General features: G+C 42.8%; 2 protein-coding genes across 10 annotated transcripts in view; one reads left to right on the top strand and one right to left on the bottom strand.

Annotated features, from left to right (window-relative positions):
• ARID4B (AT-rich interaction domain 4B) overlaps nt 1–2,866 on the bottom strand; it is a 159,628-nt gene extending 156,762 nt beyond the window's left edge. For 5 of the 8 annotated variants that reach the window (XR_002338970.2, XR_002338969.2, XM_021074399.2 and 2 more), the window contains exons 1-2: nt 2,448–2,866; nt 1,568–1,622 (exon numbers count right to left, since the gene is read on the bottom strand). Coding sequence is in view for 5 of the 8 variants with exons in the window: in XM_021074399.2 (XP_020930058.2) it covers nt 1,568–1,573 (6 nt within the window). In the remaining 3 variants the exon portion in view is untranslated. The remainder of the gene's footprint in view (nt 1–1,567; nt 1,623–2,447) is intronic. The other 3 variants (XM_021074400.2, XM_084996861.1, XM_084996862.1) reach the window with 1 other exon arrangement.
• A 379-nt stretch (nt 2,867–3,245) lies between these two features.
• On the top strand, nt 3,246–16,677 carry GGPS1 (geranylgeranyl diphosphate synthase 1). 2 transcript variants are annotated; one of them, XM_003483472.5, is made up of 4 exons: nt 3,246–3,451; nt 7,762–7,854; nt 13,878–13,948; nt 14,185–16,677. In XM_003483472.5, the coding sequence occupies exons 2-4, from the start codon at nt 7,785–7,787 to the stop codon at nt 14,944–14,946; spliced, it is 903 nt and encodes a 300-aa protein (XP_003483520.1). In that variant the 5' UTR covers nt 3,246–3,451; nt 7,762–7,784; the 3' UTR covers nt 14,947–16,677. The 2 variants fall into 2 exon arrangements, with proteins under 2 accessions (XP_003483520.1, XP_084853047.1); XM_084996921.1 differs by having other exon boundaries at nt 3,246–4,775; nt 6,581–7,854.
• Nucleotides 16,678–17,247: the final 570 nt, after the last annotated feature.

Raw genomic sequence — 17,247 nt, 5'->3', positions numbered from 1 at the left:
CAGAAAGAAAATCTAAAAGACCTTCAACTTACTACATTTCTTTTAACCAAATATTAACAGAGTACCCAAGATATGCCAGGCACTACACTGGGAATTGAGACAGATTACAATATTTACCCCCAACTAAACCCTTTATTATTCAGCCTCTGAACTTACTATATATTATTCAACCCAACACTCTTCTTAAGAAACTGTCATCCAACAAAGAAGATACGCAGTCTATCTTAATACATTTACTTGTCACCATTTCACATGTAACTAGCATTTGTGATTAACAAAAGAGATTCATTTCTGAAATGTGACTGATTATTTTTTCATTTACATGAAGGGGAAACAGTAATTCAGCAGATATAAACTGCTTCAGATAGGAGTTTATAGGACCCCAAACTCAAGAAAAAAAAAAAAAAAACTACCAAAAAAAAAAAAAAAAAACAACAAAAAAAAACCCCAAACCCTGGACTAAACCTAATTACTCTGTACAGCTGATAAATATTTAAGTAGCCACAGCTTTCACTTTCTACCACAAACACAAGTATTACGATCTTAATTTGGACACAGTATTATAAAAGCAGTCCTGATGCTGAAAAGAATAAATTTTTTAAAAAACAGTTCAAAGGAACTGTCAAAAGTAGATGACATTTACATTTTAACTTACTAGCTGTTGCATTTCTATCCTTGTGAACACACTCTACCCTTTTCAAGCACTTCTGAATTTGTAATGGATGAAAAATATCTGCCGGTCTCTACGTTCCACTAGTTGAACCTAGACATTTCGGCTATCTAAGGCTTTTCATCCTAGAATGTGGTAAAAAACACGACAGCATTCAATTACACATTCTCTAAATTGAAAAAACAACCTGTACTTTTATTACTGTAATTTCTCCCACCATTCAAGCAAATTGTACTTTTTAGACAATATCCACCATTTAATTAACATGTTTATATTGAAGAGGAACCTGGCCATCGGTTCTTTCACAATGCATCATACAGCATCTGATCACTTACAGACCAAATGCATCAGTAAAGGAAAATAAACCAGATAATCCTAAATCTCTGGAAACAGAAGAAACAAAAGCTCTCTCCGAGTTGTGTAAAGGTCACCAAAATTCTCATTAAAAACCTTTCGATTAAGATTATATTTGATTTCCCCAATCAAAAACGTCTCCTAAAAATTCATGGTACTGTTCACACAATAAATTAGACGTTCTTTCATCAGTGTAACCGATAGAACAGTTCAGTTTCTAGAGTCAGATTACTTGACCTGCTTTTAAAAAACACTTAAATGCATGCAGTTATTCCTACGATTCCCTGCCAAAGAGACGTTCTATATGCGAAAAATCATCCTCGGTGAGACAGCCTATATAACTAGCTCCAACTCCACAGCAAAGCCCACAGATATCCCCACCAGCTGACTCCCACCGTCTCCGGGGACAGCTTGGGGCCCCCAGCCGCCACACACACACACCTTCCTCGGCAGGACTCTGAGGCCCCACATACGACCTCGACCAAGCCCCCCACTTCCTGAATTCTCTAACCCCTGAGGTTCGTTTTCCGGAGGCAACCTTACCTTCATGATGACTCTGGGGCCGCGATCCCCTCGAAAACACCAGATTCACCTACACCTGGAGAAGAAACAAAAGACACCCAGTCAGCACCATGGGCACCCCCCTGCACTGGCGGAGGCGGAGGGAACCGAGCGAAGCCCGCACCCCGAAAAAGAGCCGAAAGAGGCGTCAGTCCCCGAACCGCAAATAGCCGAACCGGGGTTCCCTCTGGCCTCGCCATCCCGGCAAACCCGGCCACCTTTACAGTTCGACAGCTTCCCGTCCCCATTGTCGGGACCCGACGGAGTTTCCCGTCTCCGACAATGACGCCATTTCTGTCAGAGAAGAAACTCACAACAAGCCCGGGGTCCGGCGCGGGGCCGGCCGTCCTCCTCCCCTCCGGCCTCCGCGCCGGGCCCGGCCGGCCCCCCTCCGAAGGGCCGCACACCCCTCGTCCGAGCCGGAGCCAGCCGAGCCTCAAGGGGCTCGGCGGGGGCCGCGGAGGGCCCGGCGGGCCGCGGGCGGGACCGATCCTGTACAGCCTCAGCCCCCGTCCCGCTCCGAGGCGGACACCCCGACAAGTGGGAGCGGGATCCACGTCCGCCTGCCGCGGGCACGGCGAGAGCGCCGAGGGACCAAGAGGCGGCAGCCCCCCCCCCACCCGGCCCGGGCCCCCCACCGCGGCTGGGAGACGTGAAAGCGCTGAGTGTGCGGCCGCCAGGCTGGGGAGCGACTCGACTCGGCAACTGCAGGGACGGGTGGGAGCTCTCAGGAGGCCGAGGCCCCGAATTCGGGCGCCTGGGGAGCCCACCACAGCGATCTTGTCTTCTCCTCGATTGGGCCCAGTGACTCCCCAAAAGACCCCCTTAATAGGACCGCCAAAGCCTCAGAAAACGTCCCTACCTTCCTCGGAGGCGAGCTCTGACCCTGGCACGTCCAGAGTCCCCTTCCCTGCTCCCCCCCAAAACCAGCAGGCCCGGGGGAGAGATGGGGGAAGAAGGGCGGCGGGTCCAGCGGTTGCTGAGGCTGAAGCTCCGGCTCCTCCTCCTCCCGCGGCGGCGACTGGTACCTTTGTTTGGCGGCCGCTCGGGCTCCCTCGCTGGGGGGAGGGGGGACGACGAAAAATCCCTCCCGGACTGGAGGTCCGGGCCCCCAGTTGCGCTGCCCTCCAGAGGACGGCGGCGACAGACCCTCTGCGGCTCCCTCCGGGCAAAGGTCCAGGCGGTGGCCGTGGCGGCGGCAAGCTTAAGCTCAAGAGTCTCCCTCCGCTCCGGCGCCCGAGCTCCTCACTCCGGACTCGACTGACGGGCAAACATCGCTTCCCCCCCCCACCCCAAGTCCCCCCCTTCCCTCCTTTCTCCCCTCCCCTAGACTTTCTTTCCCCTCCCCTACCTCTTTCCCGGATGGCCTCTTAGACGACCTCGGATTGGTTAGACTTCTTTAGAACCCCCCTATGCCCTGTTCCTATTGGTCCCTGGGATACAAACAACGACGCCATTTTCCCACCAGTTCTATGGAAACAGAAAGTTACGCCTCAAAGCTCCCCGGGAAATGTAGTTCAGCCTCTGGGCCAACGCGCTAGGCCTTGCCGGTGAGAACTGCAAGATCCGCAAAGCCCCGCGGCTACGTGAGACGGGAGGGGGGAGGGAAAGGGGGCGGAGCGACAAAGCAAAGGGGAGGTGGCAACGACGCCTGCGCAGTGTGACCGGGATGGCGCATTTTCTTGCACCGAGTAATGCGGCGTCGCTGGTGGCTGAGGAGGGCGGAGAGTTCTTTGGTGAAATAGAGGGAGGGATTCATGGAAGCCTCAGGAGGAGCCTTGTCCTGAACTATAAGGTGGGAAGTTGATACAGGATACTGCTACTCCTGGGCCCGCGGCGTGAAAGTTGTGATATCATCCTCGAACCGTGAGTGGCTGTGCCGGCGGCTGGGGGGGAACCCGGATGGGGAGGAGGGTTGGGGAGGAGGGTTGGGGAGTCTGGGAGGCGGAGCCGAGAGGAAAGAAAGAAAAGAGGGTGAGGACCCGGATGCTGAACCGGCTTGTGTATGAATTTTCCATCCTCTCGCTGGAGGAGGGGAGGAGCGGTAGCGGACCGAGCGGGGCGGAAGGGGGCCTCAGAGCCGAGAGAAAGCAGAGCCGACATTTGAAGCCCTTCTTCCAAGTCTCTGTTGAAAATCTGCCCCGGAGTTAATTAAATTCCCTCCCTGTATCTCTCCGGTAGTTTTTTTCAGACCCACCCACATCTCCCGGAGTTTGAGTGGAAGGGCTCACTCTGCGCTTCACAGCTACGTTTGTATTTGCGTGTTCCTTTAGCTCTTTAGAAACCAGACTCTTCCCTTTTAAAAAATTGCATGATATTTCCACTTGTGCCTGCAAATGTGTGCCCTGACTTCATCCTCTAACGCGTTAGAAGGCACTTTCCGTTGTCCTTCACATATTTGAGCGCCTACCGTGTGGAAGAAACTTGTACGGCCCCTGCTTCGTAAACCAGAGCCCAGTGAGACAGGCAGATATTAAATTGAACACACACGAGTGTAAAATTGCGTCAGGTGCTGTAAGTGGTGCATAGAAGAGTTTCATGGTGATAGGAGAATTGGAAATTGGGAAATTGCCTTAGGGAGTTGAAAGCATTCCCGAGCATGTGAGGATCCAGCCGAGAGCGGAAGGGTTAGTAAGAGTTAATTAAGGAACATTCCAGATCGAAAGAATATCGTGTTGGAAAGGCTTGTGCCACAAGGGAGCTTTTTAAAGTATGAGAAACTGAGGCTGGGGTGTGGGCAGGGGATTGACTCTCCGAACTTGATAAGCTTTCATGGAGACTTTATTGAGCAGTCTGCTAACTGGAAGAGTTCTCAATCAGAAGGGAGATAGGACCGCATTTGAATTTTGAAAAGATCTCTGGCTGAAGAGTAGGAGCGAGTACAGGAAGCCCAAACACTAAGTTACTGCTCTAGTAGTCCAAAGGGAGGAGAGACTGTGGCTTGTATTAATATTCAACAACCATTGTTTGAACAAATTTAGGGCAGTTTCCCACTTTTGAAAATGAGTAGGTTCAGACTCTCACCGAGGCATTCTGTGGGTTGCTTTTCACTCCACAAGCAAATTAGTAGCACCCTAATGCCTCTTTCCATTCAGGTCTAGTGTGTGATGGCTGAAATTTCTAGGTGCGATAAATTGGAGCCTTTGGGGTTACAAAGGAAGAAAGAAGGAGTTCCCGTCATGGCGCAGTAGTTAATGAATCCGACTAGGAACCATGAGGTTGCAGGTTTGATCTCTGGCCTCGCTCAGTGGGTTAAGGATCCCGGTGAGCTGTGGTGTAGGTCTCAGATCCCGCGTTGCTTTGCCTGTGGTCGGCGGCGACAGCTCCGATTAAACCTCCATAGGCTTCGGGAAGCGGCCCTAGAAAAGGCAAAAAGACAAAAAAAAAAAAAAAAAAAGAGGAAGAAAAAGGCAAGTGAGAGTAGATGCCAGTGTAATGTGAAACACTTCTTACAGAACACTGTAAAAAGACACAAAACAGATTGGGTTTTGACACCTAGAAAAACTGAGGTTTCTATGTTTTCCCACTGTTCAGAACACTTGCCCATAAACATTCTCTGGGAAAGGAACATTAATTGACTTATTTGTTAAATGAGTATTCTTAAATTTACCTGAGTGAGCAAAAGAAAAATTTTTTTAATTCATAAGTAATATTTTAAGTTGGAAAAAAATCAACCAAAGCCATTAGATTTGAAACAGATGAACTCTGATCTCTGTACAACAGGTGTACTTATTGCGGAGCCAGAGACAAAAGTTCATTATTGAATTATTGAAAGTTCATCTTTCTGATTTTTAAATTAAGTCAGATGTGTTCTGGAGGCTGAGAAAAGATAAACATGATTTTTGTACTCAACCCAGTTGAGAAGAGTTGGCTAAATAGAGTAGTATAAGGAGTTCCCTTTGTGGCGCAGCAGAAACGAATCTGACTATGATGATGAGGATTCAGGTTCAATCCCTGGTGTCACTCATTGGGTTGGAGATTTGGAGTTGCAGTGGGCTGTGGTGTAGGTTGCAGATGCGGCTCGGCTCCTGAGTTGCTGTGGCATATGTAGACCAGCAGCTACACTCTAATTCAACCCCTAGCCTGGGAACCTCCATATGCTGCAGGTGTGGCCCTAGAAAGCTAAAAAATAAATAAATAGAGTAAAATAGAAGAGATGCTTTTTAAAAATTCTACTTTTAACTCTGTTCAATAATCTTTTACCTAAGTGATTACTCTTCCTGCACCTTTTCTTTCTGTCATTCTCTTAAAAATAAGGTAATTTATGTCCAGATTTAAACAGTATAGGTTACTAGACTGGTATTGGATTATTTCAAAATATTTTCTGGCCCTGGAACTCCAAATGCCATGAGATGGCCAAAAAAGAAAAAAAAGAAAAGAAAGAAATGAAGACTCCTAACAGGAAAAGAAAGAAAAATAGCAATAGATATTTATGAAAAAGTAATAGAGATTCAATAGTAAAGGAGGATTATAGGAAAACTGAGTGATGTTCTGGGAAACATTGAAGTAAATGTAAAATTTAAATAATAATCACTGCAAAGAAATTTTTAACAGTATAATTGCTTTCAAATTAATGAATATCTAATCAGGACGTCTGAAATGGATTGATTATGAAGAGGAGTTTTACCCTTTTTAATTTTTTTAAATTATAGTTGATTTACCATGCTGTGCCAATTTCTGCTGCACAGCAAAGTGACCCAGTCATACATATGTATACATTCCCTTTCTTATATTATCCTCCATCGTGGTCTACCCCAGGTGATTGGATATAGTTCCCTGTGCTATACAGTAGGACCTCATTGCTTATCTTTTTTTTTTTTTTGTCTTTTTAGGGCCGTACCTGAGGCATATGGAAGTTCCCAGGCTGGGAGTCAAATCGGAGCAGCAGCTTTTGACCTGCACCACACCCACAGCAACGCAGGATTGGAGCCTCATCTGTAACCTACACCACAGCTCATGGCAACACCGGATCCTTAACACACTGAGCAAGGCCAGGAATCAAACCTGCATCCTCATGGATACTGGTCAGATTCATTTCCTCTGAGCCACAATGGGAACTCCTGCTTATCCATTCTAAATGTAATAATTTGCATCTGCTAACCCCAAACTGCTAGTCCATTCTTCTTCCACCCCCTACACTTTATTTAAATATACTGTTGACCCTTGAACAACAGGACTTTGAACTGCAAGGGTCCACTTATACCCGGACTTATTTAAATAAGTGCATACTACAATACTACACAATTTGCGGTTGGTTGAATCTGTGGATGCAGAATTAGGGATATTCACATTTTCAGCTGCAGGGTGGGATGTGTGGTAGTTCTATCCCCTGTGTTGTTCAAACACATAAAACATAGTCATTTTAATGCACATGTAGGGGGAGGTATGTTTACTAACATATAATTATTCAAATATAGAGGTATCTAATTTTGTGGATTTGTTTTGACATTGATATCAACAATTTAAGCCTTTTATGGTTGATTAAAATAGGAAAGATTTTTTTTAAATAAAGGCTTTTAATATAAGTTTTGTAACATATTTTGTAACTTACGGAAACCACTTAAAATCTAATATAATGAAGACTTTCTTTTTTTAAAATTATATATAATTTACATATCGTATAGTTTACCCATTCAAAGTATACTATTCAGGAGTTCCCATGTGGCTCGGTGGGGTTAAGGACCTGGTATTGACACTGCAGTGGCTTGGATTGCTGCTATGGCGAGAGTTCATTTCCTGGCCTGGGAACTTCCGCAAGCCACAGGTGTAGCCAAGAAAAAAAAAGTGGGTTTTACTATATTCACAAGGTCAGGCAAACATCTCCACAACCAAATTTTGGAGTATTTTGATCCCCCCCGCCCCCGAAAAGAAACCCATTAGCAGTCACTCCCTATTTCCCCCCATTCCAGCCCTATATAACCATTAATTTACTTTCTGTCTCCATAGATGTTCCTGTTGTGAACTTTTCATATAAATGGAAGCATACAATATGTAATCTTTTATCACTGTCTTTCTTTCATGTAGCATGTTTTCAGGATTCATAGGTATAAAATTTTCTTTTAAAACCAAATGAAAGTTTACCTTTATAAAAACACAAATTCCTTGAAATATCAATTTTTTTGCATGTTGATACTCAGTTTAATTATATCATCTTTTGTGTTTCTCCTTTTTTACAGATCAACTTTGAAATTTAAAAACGATGGAGAAGACTCAAGAAACAGTCCAAAGAATTCTTCTAGAACCCTACAAGTACTTACTTCAGTTACCAGGTAACAGTTTAGTTATAACATGTGTAGAGTTGTTTTTATACAGTAGTGTTCGTTTAAATTTTAGCATACAGAGAAGGTTAGACTTGCCAGCTCTTGAGACTCTCTATTTAAGGTGATACATATGAGGTAAATAATGCTGTACTTTAAAATTTTTTTGTTCCTAAAATGGACTTTTTTGAGGCACTCCTTTAAAAAAAATCTGCTTATGTGACAGATTTAAAAAAATAAAAATTCTTAAAACATTTGAGTATTTCACTAGAGATTTTATTATTCATGGATGCCTTATATTCCTGTTCCCTCTGTTTGATATTAGGGGATGTTTATGCCAATTTTTATAACAACAAAAAGGTACTTGGAGTTTCACTGTGGTGCAACAGGATCAGTGGCATTGGCAGCGTTAGGACGAAGGTTCAGTCCCCAGCCCAGCGCAGTGGGTTAAAGGATATGGCATGCCTAGGTTGTAACTGGGACTCTGATCTGATTCCTGGCCTGTGAACTCCGTAACTTCAGGGCAGCCAAAAAAGAGAAGAAAGAAAAGGCTTCGCTTAACTTCCCTATTCAAATTTTCAACTATCACTTGGAAGCACAGCCTAATTATTCCCATGAAAGATGAGTCCCTTGGATATGGCTTCCTAAAGAAACACCTGGCCAATCATTGTGCTTGTTTTATTTTGCTATTTTTTTTTTCTTTTGGCCATGCCCGAGGCATGTGGAAGTTTCTGGGCTAGAGATTAAACCTGTGCCATAGCGATGCAGTGACAACACCAGATCCTTAACCTGCTGTGCCACAAGAGAACTCTTTGTTTTACTGTTTTGTTTTGTCTGCCATTTCTTAGGCCACTCCTGTGACATATGGAGGATCCCAGGCTAGGGGCTGAATCTGAGCTGTAGCCACCGGCCTACTCCAGAGCCGCATCTGCAACCTACACCACAGCTCATGGCAACACCGGATCCTTAACCCACTGAGCAAGGCCAGGGATTGAACCCACAACCTCATTGTTCCTAGTCAGATTCGCTAACCACTGAGCCACGACAGGAACTCCTGTTTTACTGTTTTTAACTGTCTTGAAAATGGCAATAGCAACTACAAACCCATGCATATGATAAGGGTGGGGTCTTATAATAAAAATTCAGGTATAAACCAGTGACTTGGAATTTGGATTGTTCTTTTGCATAGAAATAATATAAAAGGTAGTAAGTTGACAACCATAAAAGCACCACCTGTTTAGCTCCTAGTGTGGCTAAACTTTAGTCTAATGATGATCTCAGCACAATCACAATAAAAAATTTTTAATTTCTGTTCTAAAATGCACACCTTCCTCAATGTGCACACCTCAGTGGTAATAAGGCGTTCATGTTCTTCATGAGCCTGAGGAAAGAAAATCTGGGTGTCAAAAGCCAGAAGAGTGGTGGCTCCCTCGCTATGCCTTGGAAACCATCATGTTTAGTGTTATTTCTGTTGATAACCCTAATGAAGACATACGTGCTAATGTCAGTGCTTCAGTGCTTTAAAAGAATGGAGGAAAGACAGGTGGAGAATGCAAGGGGAAAGTTTCCTGCTATTTAAGAAAAGGCCAAGAGGGAATTCCTGTTGTGTCTCAATGGTGATGAACCTGATGAGTATCCCTGAGGATGTAGATTCCATCCCTGGCCCCACTCAGTGGGTTAAGGATCCAAGAGCTACAGTATAGGTTGCAGACGTGGCTCAGATCTGCCGTTACTGTGGCTGTGGTGTAGGCCGGCAGCTTCAGCTCCAATGCAATCCCTAGCCTGAGAATGTCCATTTGCCAAGGGTGCACCCTAAAAGAAAGAAAAAGAAAAAGCCAAGAGACTGCTTTTGAGTGAAATTTATTCAGCATCCAGTAACTTTACTTATTTGAGGGTCTCCCATTGAGAAAGGTGGCACTGTTTCTCCTGCATTCTTCCTGCCTATTGCTTTTTTTGTAACAAGTTGGCAGACACTAACTGGAACTGGGCTACCATAAAACATGCCGGTTATCAGTGATGACAAGAGTAACCAGTGTCATCCTGTGTCTCGCCCTCAACCACTGTGCTAAGCGAGGACTACCTGTAGTTACATTTTTTTTTTTTTTTTTTTTTTTTTGTCTTTTTGCTATTTCTTTGGGCCACTCCCCTGGCATATGGAGGTTCCCAGGCTAGGGGTCGAATTGGAGCTGTAGCCACTGGCCAACACCAGAGCCACAGCAACGCGGGATCCGAGCCGCGTCTGCAACCTACACCACAGCTCATGGCAATGCCGGATCGTCAACCCACTGAGCAAGGGCAGGGCCCGAACCCGCAACCTCATGGTTCCTAGTCGGATTCGTTAACCACTGCGCCACGACGGGAACTCCTGTAGTTACATTTTAAGTATAATGCTTATGGACATGATGAACTACTTCTGTAACATTTTTTTTTAATTCTCATCATTTGTAAGTAATACCTTAGGGCCATTAGATAACATATTTAAGACTCTCATTAGGTATCCCTTCAAAATTCCCAGCCCAGGTGTTGAACCCACACCACAGCAGAAACCTGAGCTGCTGCAATGACAACACTGGATCCTTAACCTGCTGTGCCACAGGAGAACGGCATATCCCATATGTTTTAATCTAATATACTCTTGCATCCATGATAGAAAATAACTTCAAAAGAGTTTTCTAAAGAAAGAGGAAATTGTGCTATGTATAAACTACTTTTCACACAATAGCTTCAGTTACTAGGTGACTTAAAGGTGGACAAGACATTTATTCTATTGTAAAGTTACTCTTGCTAATAAAAGATTATGATTAATAATTGCTAATGTCTGGATTTTCTGAAATTAGTAAAGTAGAATGACTTTTTTTTTTTTTGTTTTTTTTTGTTTTGGTCTTTTTGCCTTTTCTGGGGCCGCTCCCACAGCATATGGAGGTTCCCAGGCTAGGGGTCCAATCAGAGCTGTAGCCACCAGCCGATGCCAGAGCCACAGCAGTGCAGGATCTGAGCCGAGTCTGCAACCTACACCACAGCTCATGGCAACGCCGGATCCTTAACCCACTGAGCAAGGCCAGGGATTGAACCCACAACCTCATGGTTCCTAGTCAGATTCATTAACCACTGTGCCACCTAGGGAACTCCTAGAATGACTTTTATTTATGTTGTTTATTTGCCCTAGTGTAGAAGTATAGGACCCCAGGCCTTTACAGTGGGAGGCAGGAGGTCTGGTTGGAAGTGGAGGAAAAAGAGGACCTGCAGAAAAGGAGTTAGTAATGTTAAGCTCTTAAAGAGAAGACAGTAATTATTGTTTGTTTTCGTCTTGCAAGATCTCTCTGACTTACTTCTGTTAGAAATAATTTGGGGAACTAAAAGTATCCAACCAGACCCTAGACTTTGGTCAAATGAAAAAATATTAAAACTGCAGTACATGTAAGTTAAGCCATTTATTGTACTGTTTTCTACATGTATTCTAAAGTAAAGGGGGAAATGTGGCTATACATTAATTCTGTTTTTCATCTAAATTTGTTTTTTAAAATTAAAGGATTATTTTTGCATAATTGTTCATACTCAGTATAGTCCAGATTCACCTTTGTTAAACTGGGAAGTAGATCAGAAGTAAAAAGGATATAATTGCTACTCAGACTGTGTTCACCTTAAGGGTTAGTAGACAGAGGATACTGCTTCCAGAACTCTAAGAAATCCTTCCGTTTTAGATTTCCCATAGGAAGTGAAACTTTGTTCTCTTTGGGTATGAGGGTATGTGTATGCATTTGTTTGGAAGATTGGTACAGAGAAAACACAGATAGGACTCAGAAAATACTGGTTTTGTTTACTGAAACTTTGTATGTAACTATTTTCCTAAAGCCTAATCTGAAATTAGGATGTTATTATGCATTCACGTTAGCAGGAAGCTTGAAGAAAGAACTTTTTTTTTTTTCCTGCTTTTTAGGTCCGTACCCGAAGCATATGGAGGTTCCCAGGCTAGGGGTCCAATTGGAGCTACAGCTGCCGGCCAACGCCACAGCCACAGCAACATGAGATCCGAGCTGTATCTTCAACCTACACCTCAGCTCACAGCAACACTGGATCCTTAACCCACTGAGTGAGGCCAGAGAGCAAACCCGAAACCTCAGGTTCCTAGTCAGATTCGTTTCCACTGCACTATGGTGGGAACTCCAGAAAGAACATTTTTATTAAATGAATTGATTGTGGTTTTTATCTACCATTCCTTTATATTTGGGGTAAAATGATTTATAGTGGTGACTACTACCCAGAGACCTCTCTTGAGTTTTCTGTGTAAGAAAAACATAATGAAAAGCTAATCGCCCTTGGAATTCCCATTGTGGCACAGTAGTTAACGAATCCAACTAGGAACCATGAGGTTGCGGGTTCAATCCCTGGCCTTGCTCAGTGGGTTAAGGATCTGGCTTTGCCGTGAGTTGTGGTGTAGGTTGCAGACTCGGCTCAGATCCTGCACTGCTGTGGCTCTGGCATAGACTCGTGGTTACAGCTCCAATTGGACCCCTAGCCTGGGAACCTCCATATGCTGCGGGAGTGGCCCCAGAAAAGGCAAAAAGACCAAAAAAAAAAAAAAAGCTAATGGCCCTAATCAAAATAAAGAGATTAACTTTTGACTAAATTTAGGGCATTTAAAAGTCACTGCTTCCTGGGGTGGTAATGTCACTTTTTTTTTTTTTTTAAACTCAGTGAATTTTCTTTTGTGTGTGTGTGTTGTGTATGGGTCTTTTACAGCTGCACCCACAGCTTATGGAAGTTCCCAGGCTAGGGGTCAAATCAGAGCTGTAGCCTACACCACAGCCGCAGAAACACTTAGGATCCAAGCTGTGTATACGACCTATACCTCAGCAACGTCTGCGACCTAAACCACAGCAACACAAGATCCTTAACCCACTGAGCAAGGCCAGGGATTGAACCCACATCTTCATGGATAATTTATAGTTGTACAGCCATCATCAGATATTAGCAGTTTTTGATAGGAAAGAAGCAGAGTTGTCCAGTCTCTAAAATCAATTTAAAGGAATTTTAAGAGAAAATTTTTTATAAGGTAATTCAATAGTAAAGTACATTTAGGGGTTGCCACTGTGGCGCAGTGGAAACAAATCTGACTAGGAACCATGAGGTTGTAGGTTCGATCCCTGGCCTCACTCAGTGGGTTAAGAATCTGGCATTGCCATGAGCTGTGGTGTAGGTTGCAGACACCACTCAGATCCTGCGTTGGTGTGGCTGTGGTGTAGGCCGGCAGCTGCAGCTCCAATTCAACCCCCAGCCTGGGAACCTCCCTATGCCGCTGGTGCAGCCCTAAAAAGCAAAAAAAAAAAAAAAAAAAGTACGGAAGTACATTTATTTAAAAATACTATAGCCTCGAGGTGTTCCTTTCATGGCTCAGCAGAAACAAATCTGACTAGCATCCATGAGGGTACAGGTTCAATTCCTGGTCTTGCTCAGTGGGTTAAGGATCTGGTGTTGCTGTGAGCTGTGGTATAGGCCGCAGACACAGCTTAGATCCCGTGTTGCTGTAGCTGTGGTGTAGGCTGGCAGCTACAGCTCTGATTCGACCCCTAGCCTGAGAACCTCTATATGCCGGGGGTGTGGCTCTAAAAAAAAAATATTAAATAAATAAAATAAAAATACCTATAGTCTCTGAAATGGACAGTGCTAATTAACTGACATTAACTAGACTGGCTACCTTCTCAAAAAAGGAATGAATTAGATCATAATTCCTTAAAAGTGCATTCCATTCCAAAACTATTGATAGAAGTTAAAAATGGAAGGAGTAAGCTTACTAATAGGCCACTGGAGTACTTTGGCATCTCTCTTGCTTGTCCTAATTTTAAAAGGTGCATTTCAGGATGAATTTTGGCAGGGGGTGCCAGTGGGGGCCCAACAGTGGAAGGCAAGCTCTGCAGTAGGTAATGGATTGATGAGGCTCAATTTATCAAGTCTGATCAGTTTTAGGGGAAGTTTCTGAATACATTTCTTGTAATCAAAATGTTAATCTATTGCCAAATTTTATTCTTTGCATGCAGGTAAACAAGTAAGAACCAAACTTTCACAGGCATTTAATCATTGGCTAAAAGTTCCAGAAGACAAGCTACAGGTATTTAGACAATTCTAACCTCATTCTTAATCTCTGATAAATGAATAGATGTCATGTAAAAATACTCCTAGATTTTAATTCAGTTTAATGCTAATGCAATATATTATATTGAGGTTGGTAGGTAATTACTAGTTGTGAAAACCAAGACACTTGACACTTTGATAACCTGTAAATTTACAGTATTTATGAGTTCTTAGATTGTTCAAATGAAATTTTTCCATTGTTTTTCTTATTAGATTATCATTGAAGTGACGGAAATGTTACATAATGCCAGTTTACTCATCGATGATATCGAAGACAACTCAAAACTCCGACGTGGCTTTCCAGTGGCACACAGCATCTATGGAATTCCATCTGTCATCAATTCTGCCAATTATGTATATTTTCTTGGCCTAGAGAAAGTCTTAACCCTTGATCACCCAGATGCAGTAAAGCTTTTTACCCGTCAGCTTTTAGAACTACATCAGGGCCAAGGCCTAGATATCTATTGGAGGGATAATTACACTTGTCCCACTGAAGAGGAATATAAAGCTATGGTGCTGCAAAAGACAGGTGGACTGTTTGGATTAGCAGTAGGCCTCATGCAGTTGTTCTCTGATTACAAAGAAGATTTAAAGCCACTACTTAACACACTTGGGCTCTTTTTCCAAATTAGGGATGATTATGCTAATCTACACTCCAAAGAATATAGTGAAAACAAAAGCTTTTGTGAAGATCTAACAGAGGGAAAGTTCTCATTCCCTACTATTCATGCTATTTGGTCCAGGCCTGAAAGCACTCAGGTGCAGAATATCTTGCGCCAGAGAACTGAAAACATAGATATTAAAAAATACTGTGTACATTATCTTGAGAATGTAGGTTCTTTTGAATACACTAGGAATACTCTTAAAGAGCTTGAATCTAAAGCCTATAAACAAATTGATGCACGCGGTGGGAACCCTGAGCTAGTAGCTCTAATAAAACACTTAAGTAAAATGTTCAAAGAAGAGAATGAATAGTATTAAGCCAGTCTTGATTAGGCCTGAAAAAATTAGACTTTTATTTCTTTTTTTTTTTTTTTTTTTTTTTTCTGTTTTTTAGCCTATTACTTTTTTAAAAATTTGGACCAAGCTGTTAGGCTCCAAAAAATGAGTGGAGCGGTAATGATGTGAGTGATGTTGTATCAATTCAGAATCCTTGTGTACAGATAATCATCATATTGCAAAGTTGAAGGAATCAAAAGGAGCCACATTTAAATAGGTCTAATTTGACTGTCAGAATGTGCTATGTTAGGACCTTGTGGCCAACTCAGACATGAATGTTCTATCAATTCTATCAATAAAGACTTCAGCTTCCAGGAACTTTTATCCACATACTTCCTAAATGAGCTGTACAGGCAGTTCCCAGTTCATCTACCCCAGTTCCAAGCCAGTGACTACTTGGGACCAGTTTCTGTGGCTAGCTGGCCCAAAGACCACAGGAACTCCTCTTTCTTCCTAAATGTTGCTTAGAATAGCTCATTCTTGGAGTTCCCATTGTCGTGCAGTGGGTTAAGAATCTGACGGCAACACCTTGGGTGCTCAGGTACAGGTTCAGTCCCCATCCCAGTGCAGTGGGTTAAAGGATCTGGTGTTGCCACACCTGCAACATAGGTTGTAGCTGCAGTGCAGATTCAGTCCCTGGCCTGGTAACTTCCGTATGCCCTGCATGCAGCTGTTCAAGAAAAAAAGCTAGCCCATTCTCTCCCCCCACCCACAGGAAACTTGTATACTGAAGGCTTTCAGGAAAAAGCTGTAAGTGACAAGCCTGGTCCTTTTTTTCAACTCCGTTTTCCCCTTCCTCCCTACCCAGCAAACTGCTCTTTAACCAAGGAGTTGCCTCTGAATGAAATTTACACACTAGCCCAAATTCTTTGTTCCTTTTAATGTAACTAGTGCCTCAAAACTAATGTGGGTATAGCAGTATCTTTCCAATTGGGAAGAAAAAAGTTACATAAGTCAATTTTAAGAAGGAGCCTTTAAACCTTTTTATATTTTCTCATAATTAATAGTTTAAAAAAATCATCAAAGACCTGTTTGCTTACCTCCAGTACAAAAGCAGGGAGAACTGCCCTTTTCCTTCCCACCCACATCATTAACCCCCTGAAGGCAGTTGGTGCTTGAGTAGAAAGAGAAGTAGGAGACTTTAATCTCTATGATTAAAGGAAAGAAATGTGTTAACCTGGGAGCTCGTGTCTGACTGAAAAGTAGCCGAAGGCTACACTCTTGGACACAATTAGCTTTATAGTGCCTTGACCCTGACTCTCTAATCCTTTTGTTTCATTTCAAGCCCTAAGCCCCTGGAGCCATCTGTGACCTAAGAAGTAAGAAAAAAAAAGAGCCCCTGATTTCTGTATTAAAAGTGTTGCTGACATCACAAAATGAAAGTATGTATTTCTCAGTAGCATTGCATTTTACCTGATTGGTTCTGCACTATGTTATTGAAGATCAAATCACCATATACTTGTATGAAAAAATTCTAATCAAAGCACTTAAATCTTTTTTGAAAAGTTGGGTATTGCCTTTACTAACTTTTAAAATAGTTTGAATATTCCTTTTTAATTGAACCAGTGAAACCTCTTCTGAATGTCATTTGTGCTACACTGTGGATATTTGAACTGTTTTTATGATCTATAACTTAAAAATTCATTATTTGAAAAGATCTAATGCTAACTATATAGACAAATTAAATTATTTACCTTTAAGTATAAAGACTGCTCAAGTAGATTATTCCTTCCCTAATCAAGTTAGTTTTGGCCTGGTGCTACTCATGATTCTTTTGTGATTTTTGTCTTGCCTTTCAATGACAGAAATACCTGGCACTGAATATGAACTTATAATAAGGGAATATTATCTGTTAAATAATCAAAAATCCTTTTTTAGGAGTTCCTATTGTGGCGCAGTGGTAATAAATCCGACTAGCATCCGTAAAGATACAGGTTCAATCGCTGGCCTTGCTCCATGGATTAAACATCCAGCGTTGCTGTGAGCTGTGGTGTAGGTCACAGACATGGCTTGGCTCCTACCTTGCGGTGGTTGCAGTTTAGGCCAGCAGCTACAGCTCTGGTTTGACCCCTAGCTTGGGAACTTCCATATGCAGCAGATGTGGCCCTAAAAAGGCAAAAAGACAAAAAAAAAAAAAAGAATTCTTTTTCACTTAAATTATAGTCACAGTGACTAATACAGAAGAAAACCAAGTTGATTTTATTTGTTGGCAAAATCAAAAGAATGAAGGCCAGTTATGTGGCCATAAATCACTTTCTGACCTCAGCAAGATTTTAA

The sequence above is a fragment of the Sus scrofa genome, chromosome 14 (genome assembly GCF_054392235.1).
Source record: "Sus scrofa isolate SSC_HxYL_T2T_F1_AM1 chromosome 14, Sscrofa_HxYL_maternal_Yorkshire_Landrace_v2.0, whole genome shotgun sequence".
Classification (NCBI taxonomy): Eukaryota; Metazoa; Chordata; class Mammalia; order Artiodactyla; family Suidae; genus Sus; species Sus scrofa.
The sequence above is the reverse complement of the archived record's forward strand: the minus strand, read 5'-3'. Positions and strand labels throughout refer to the sequence as shown.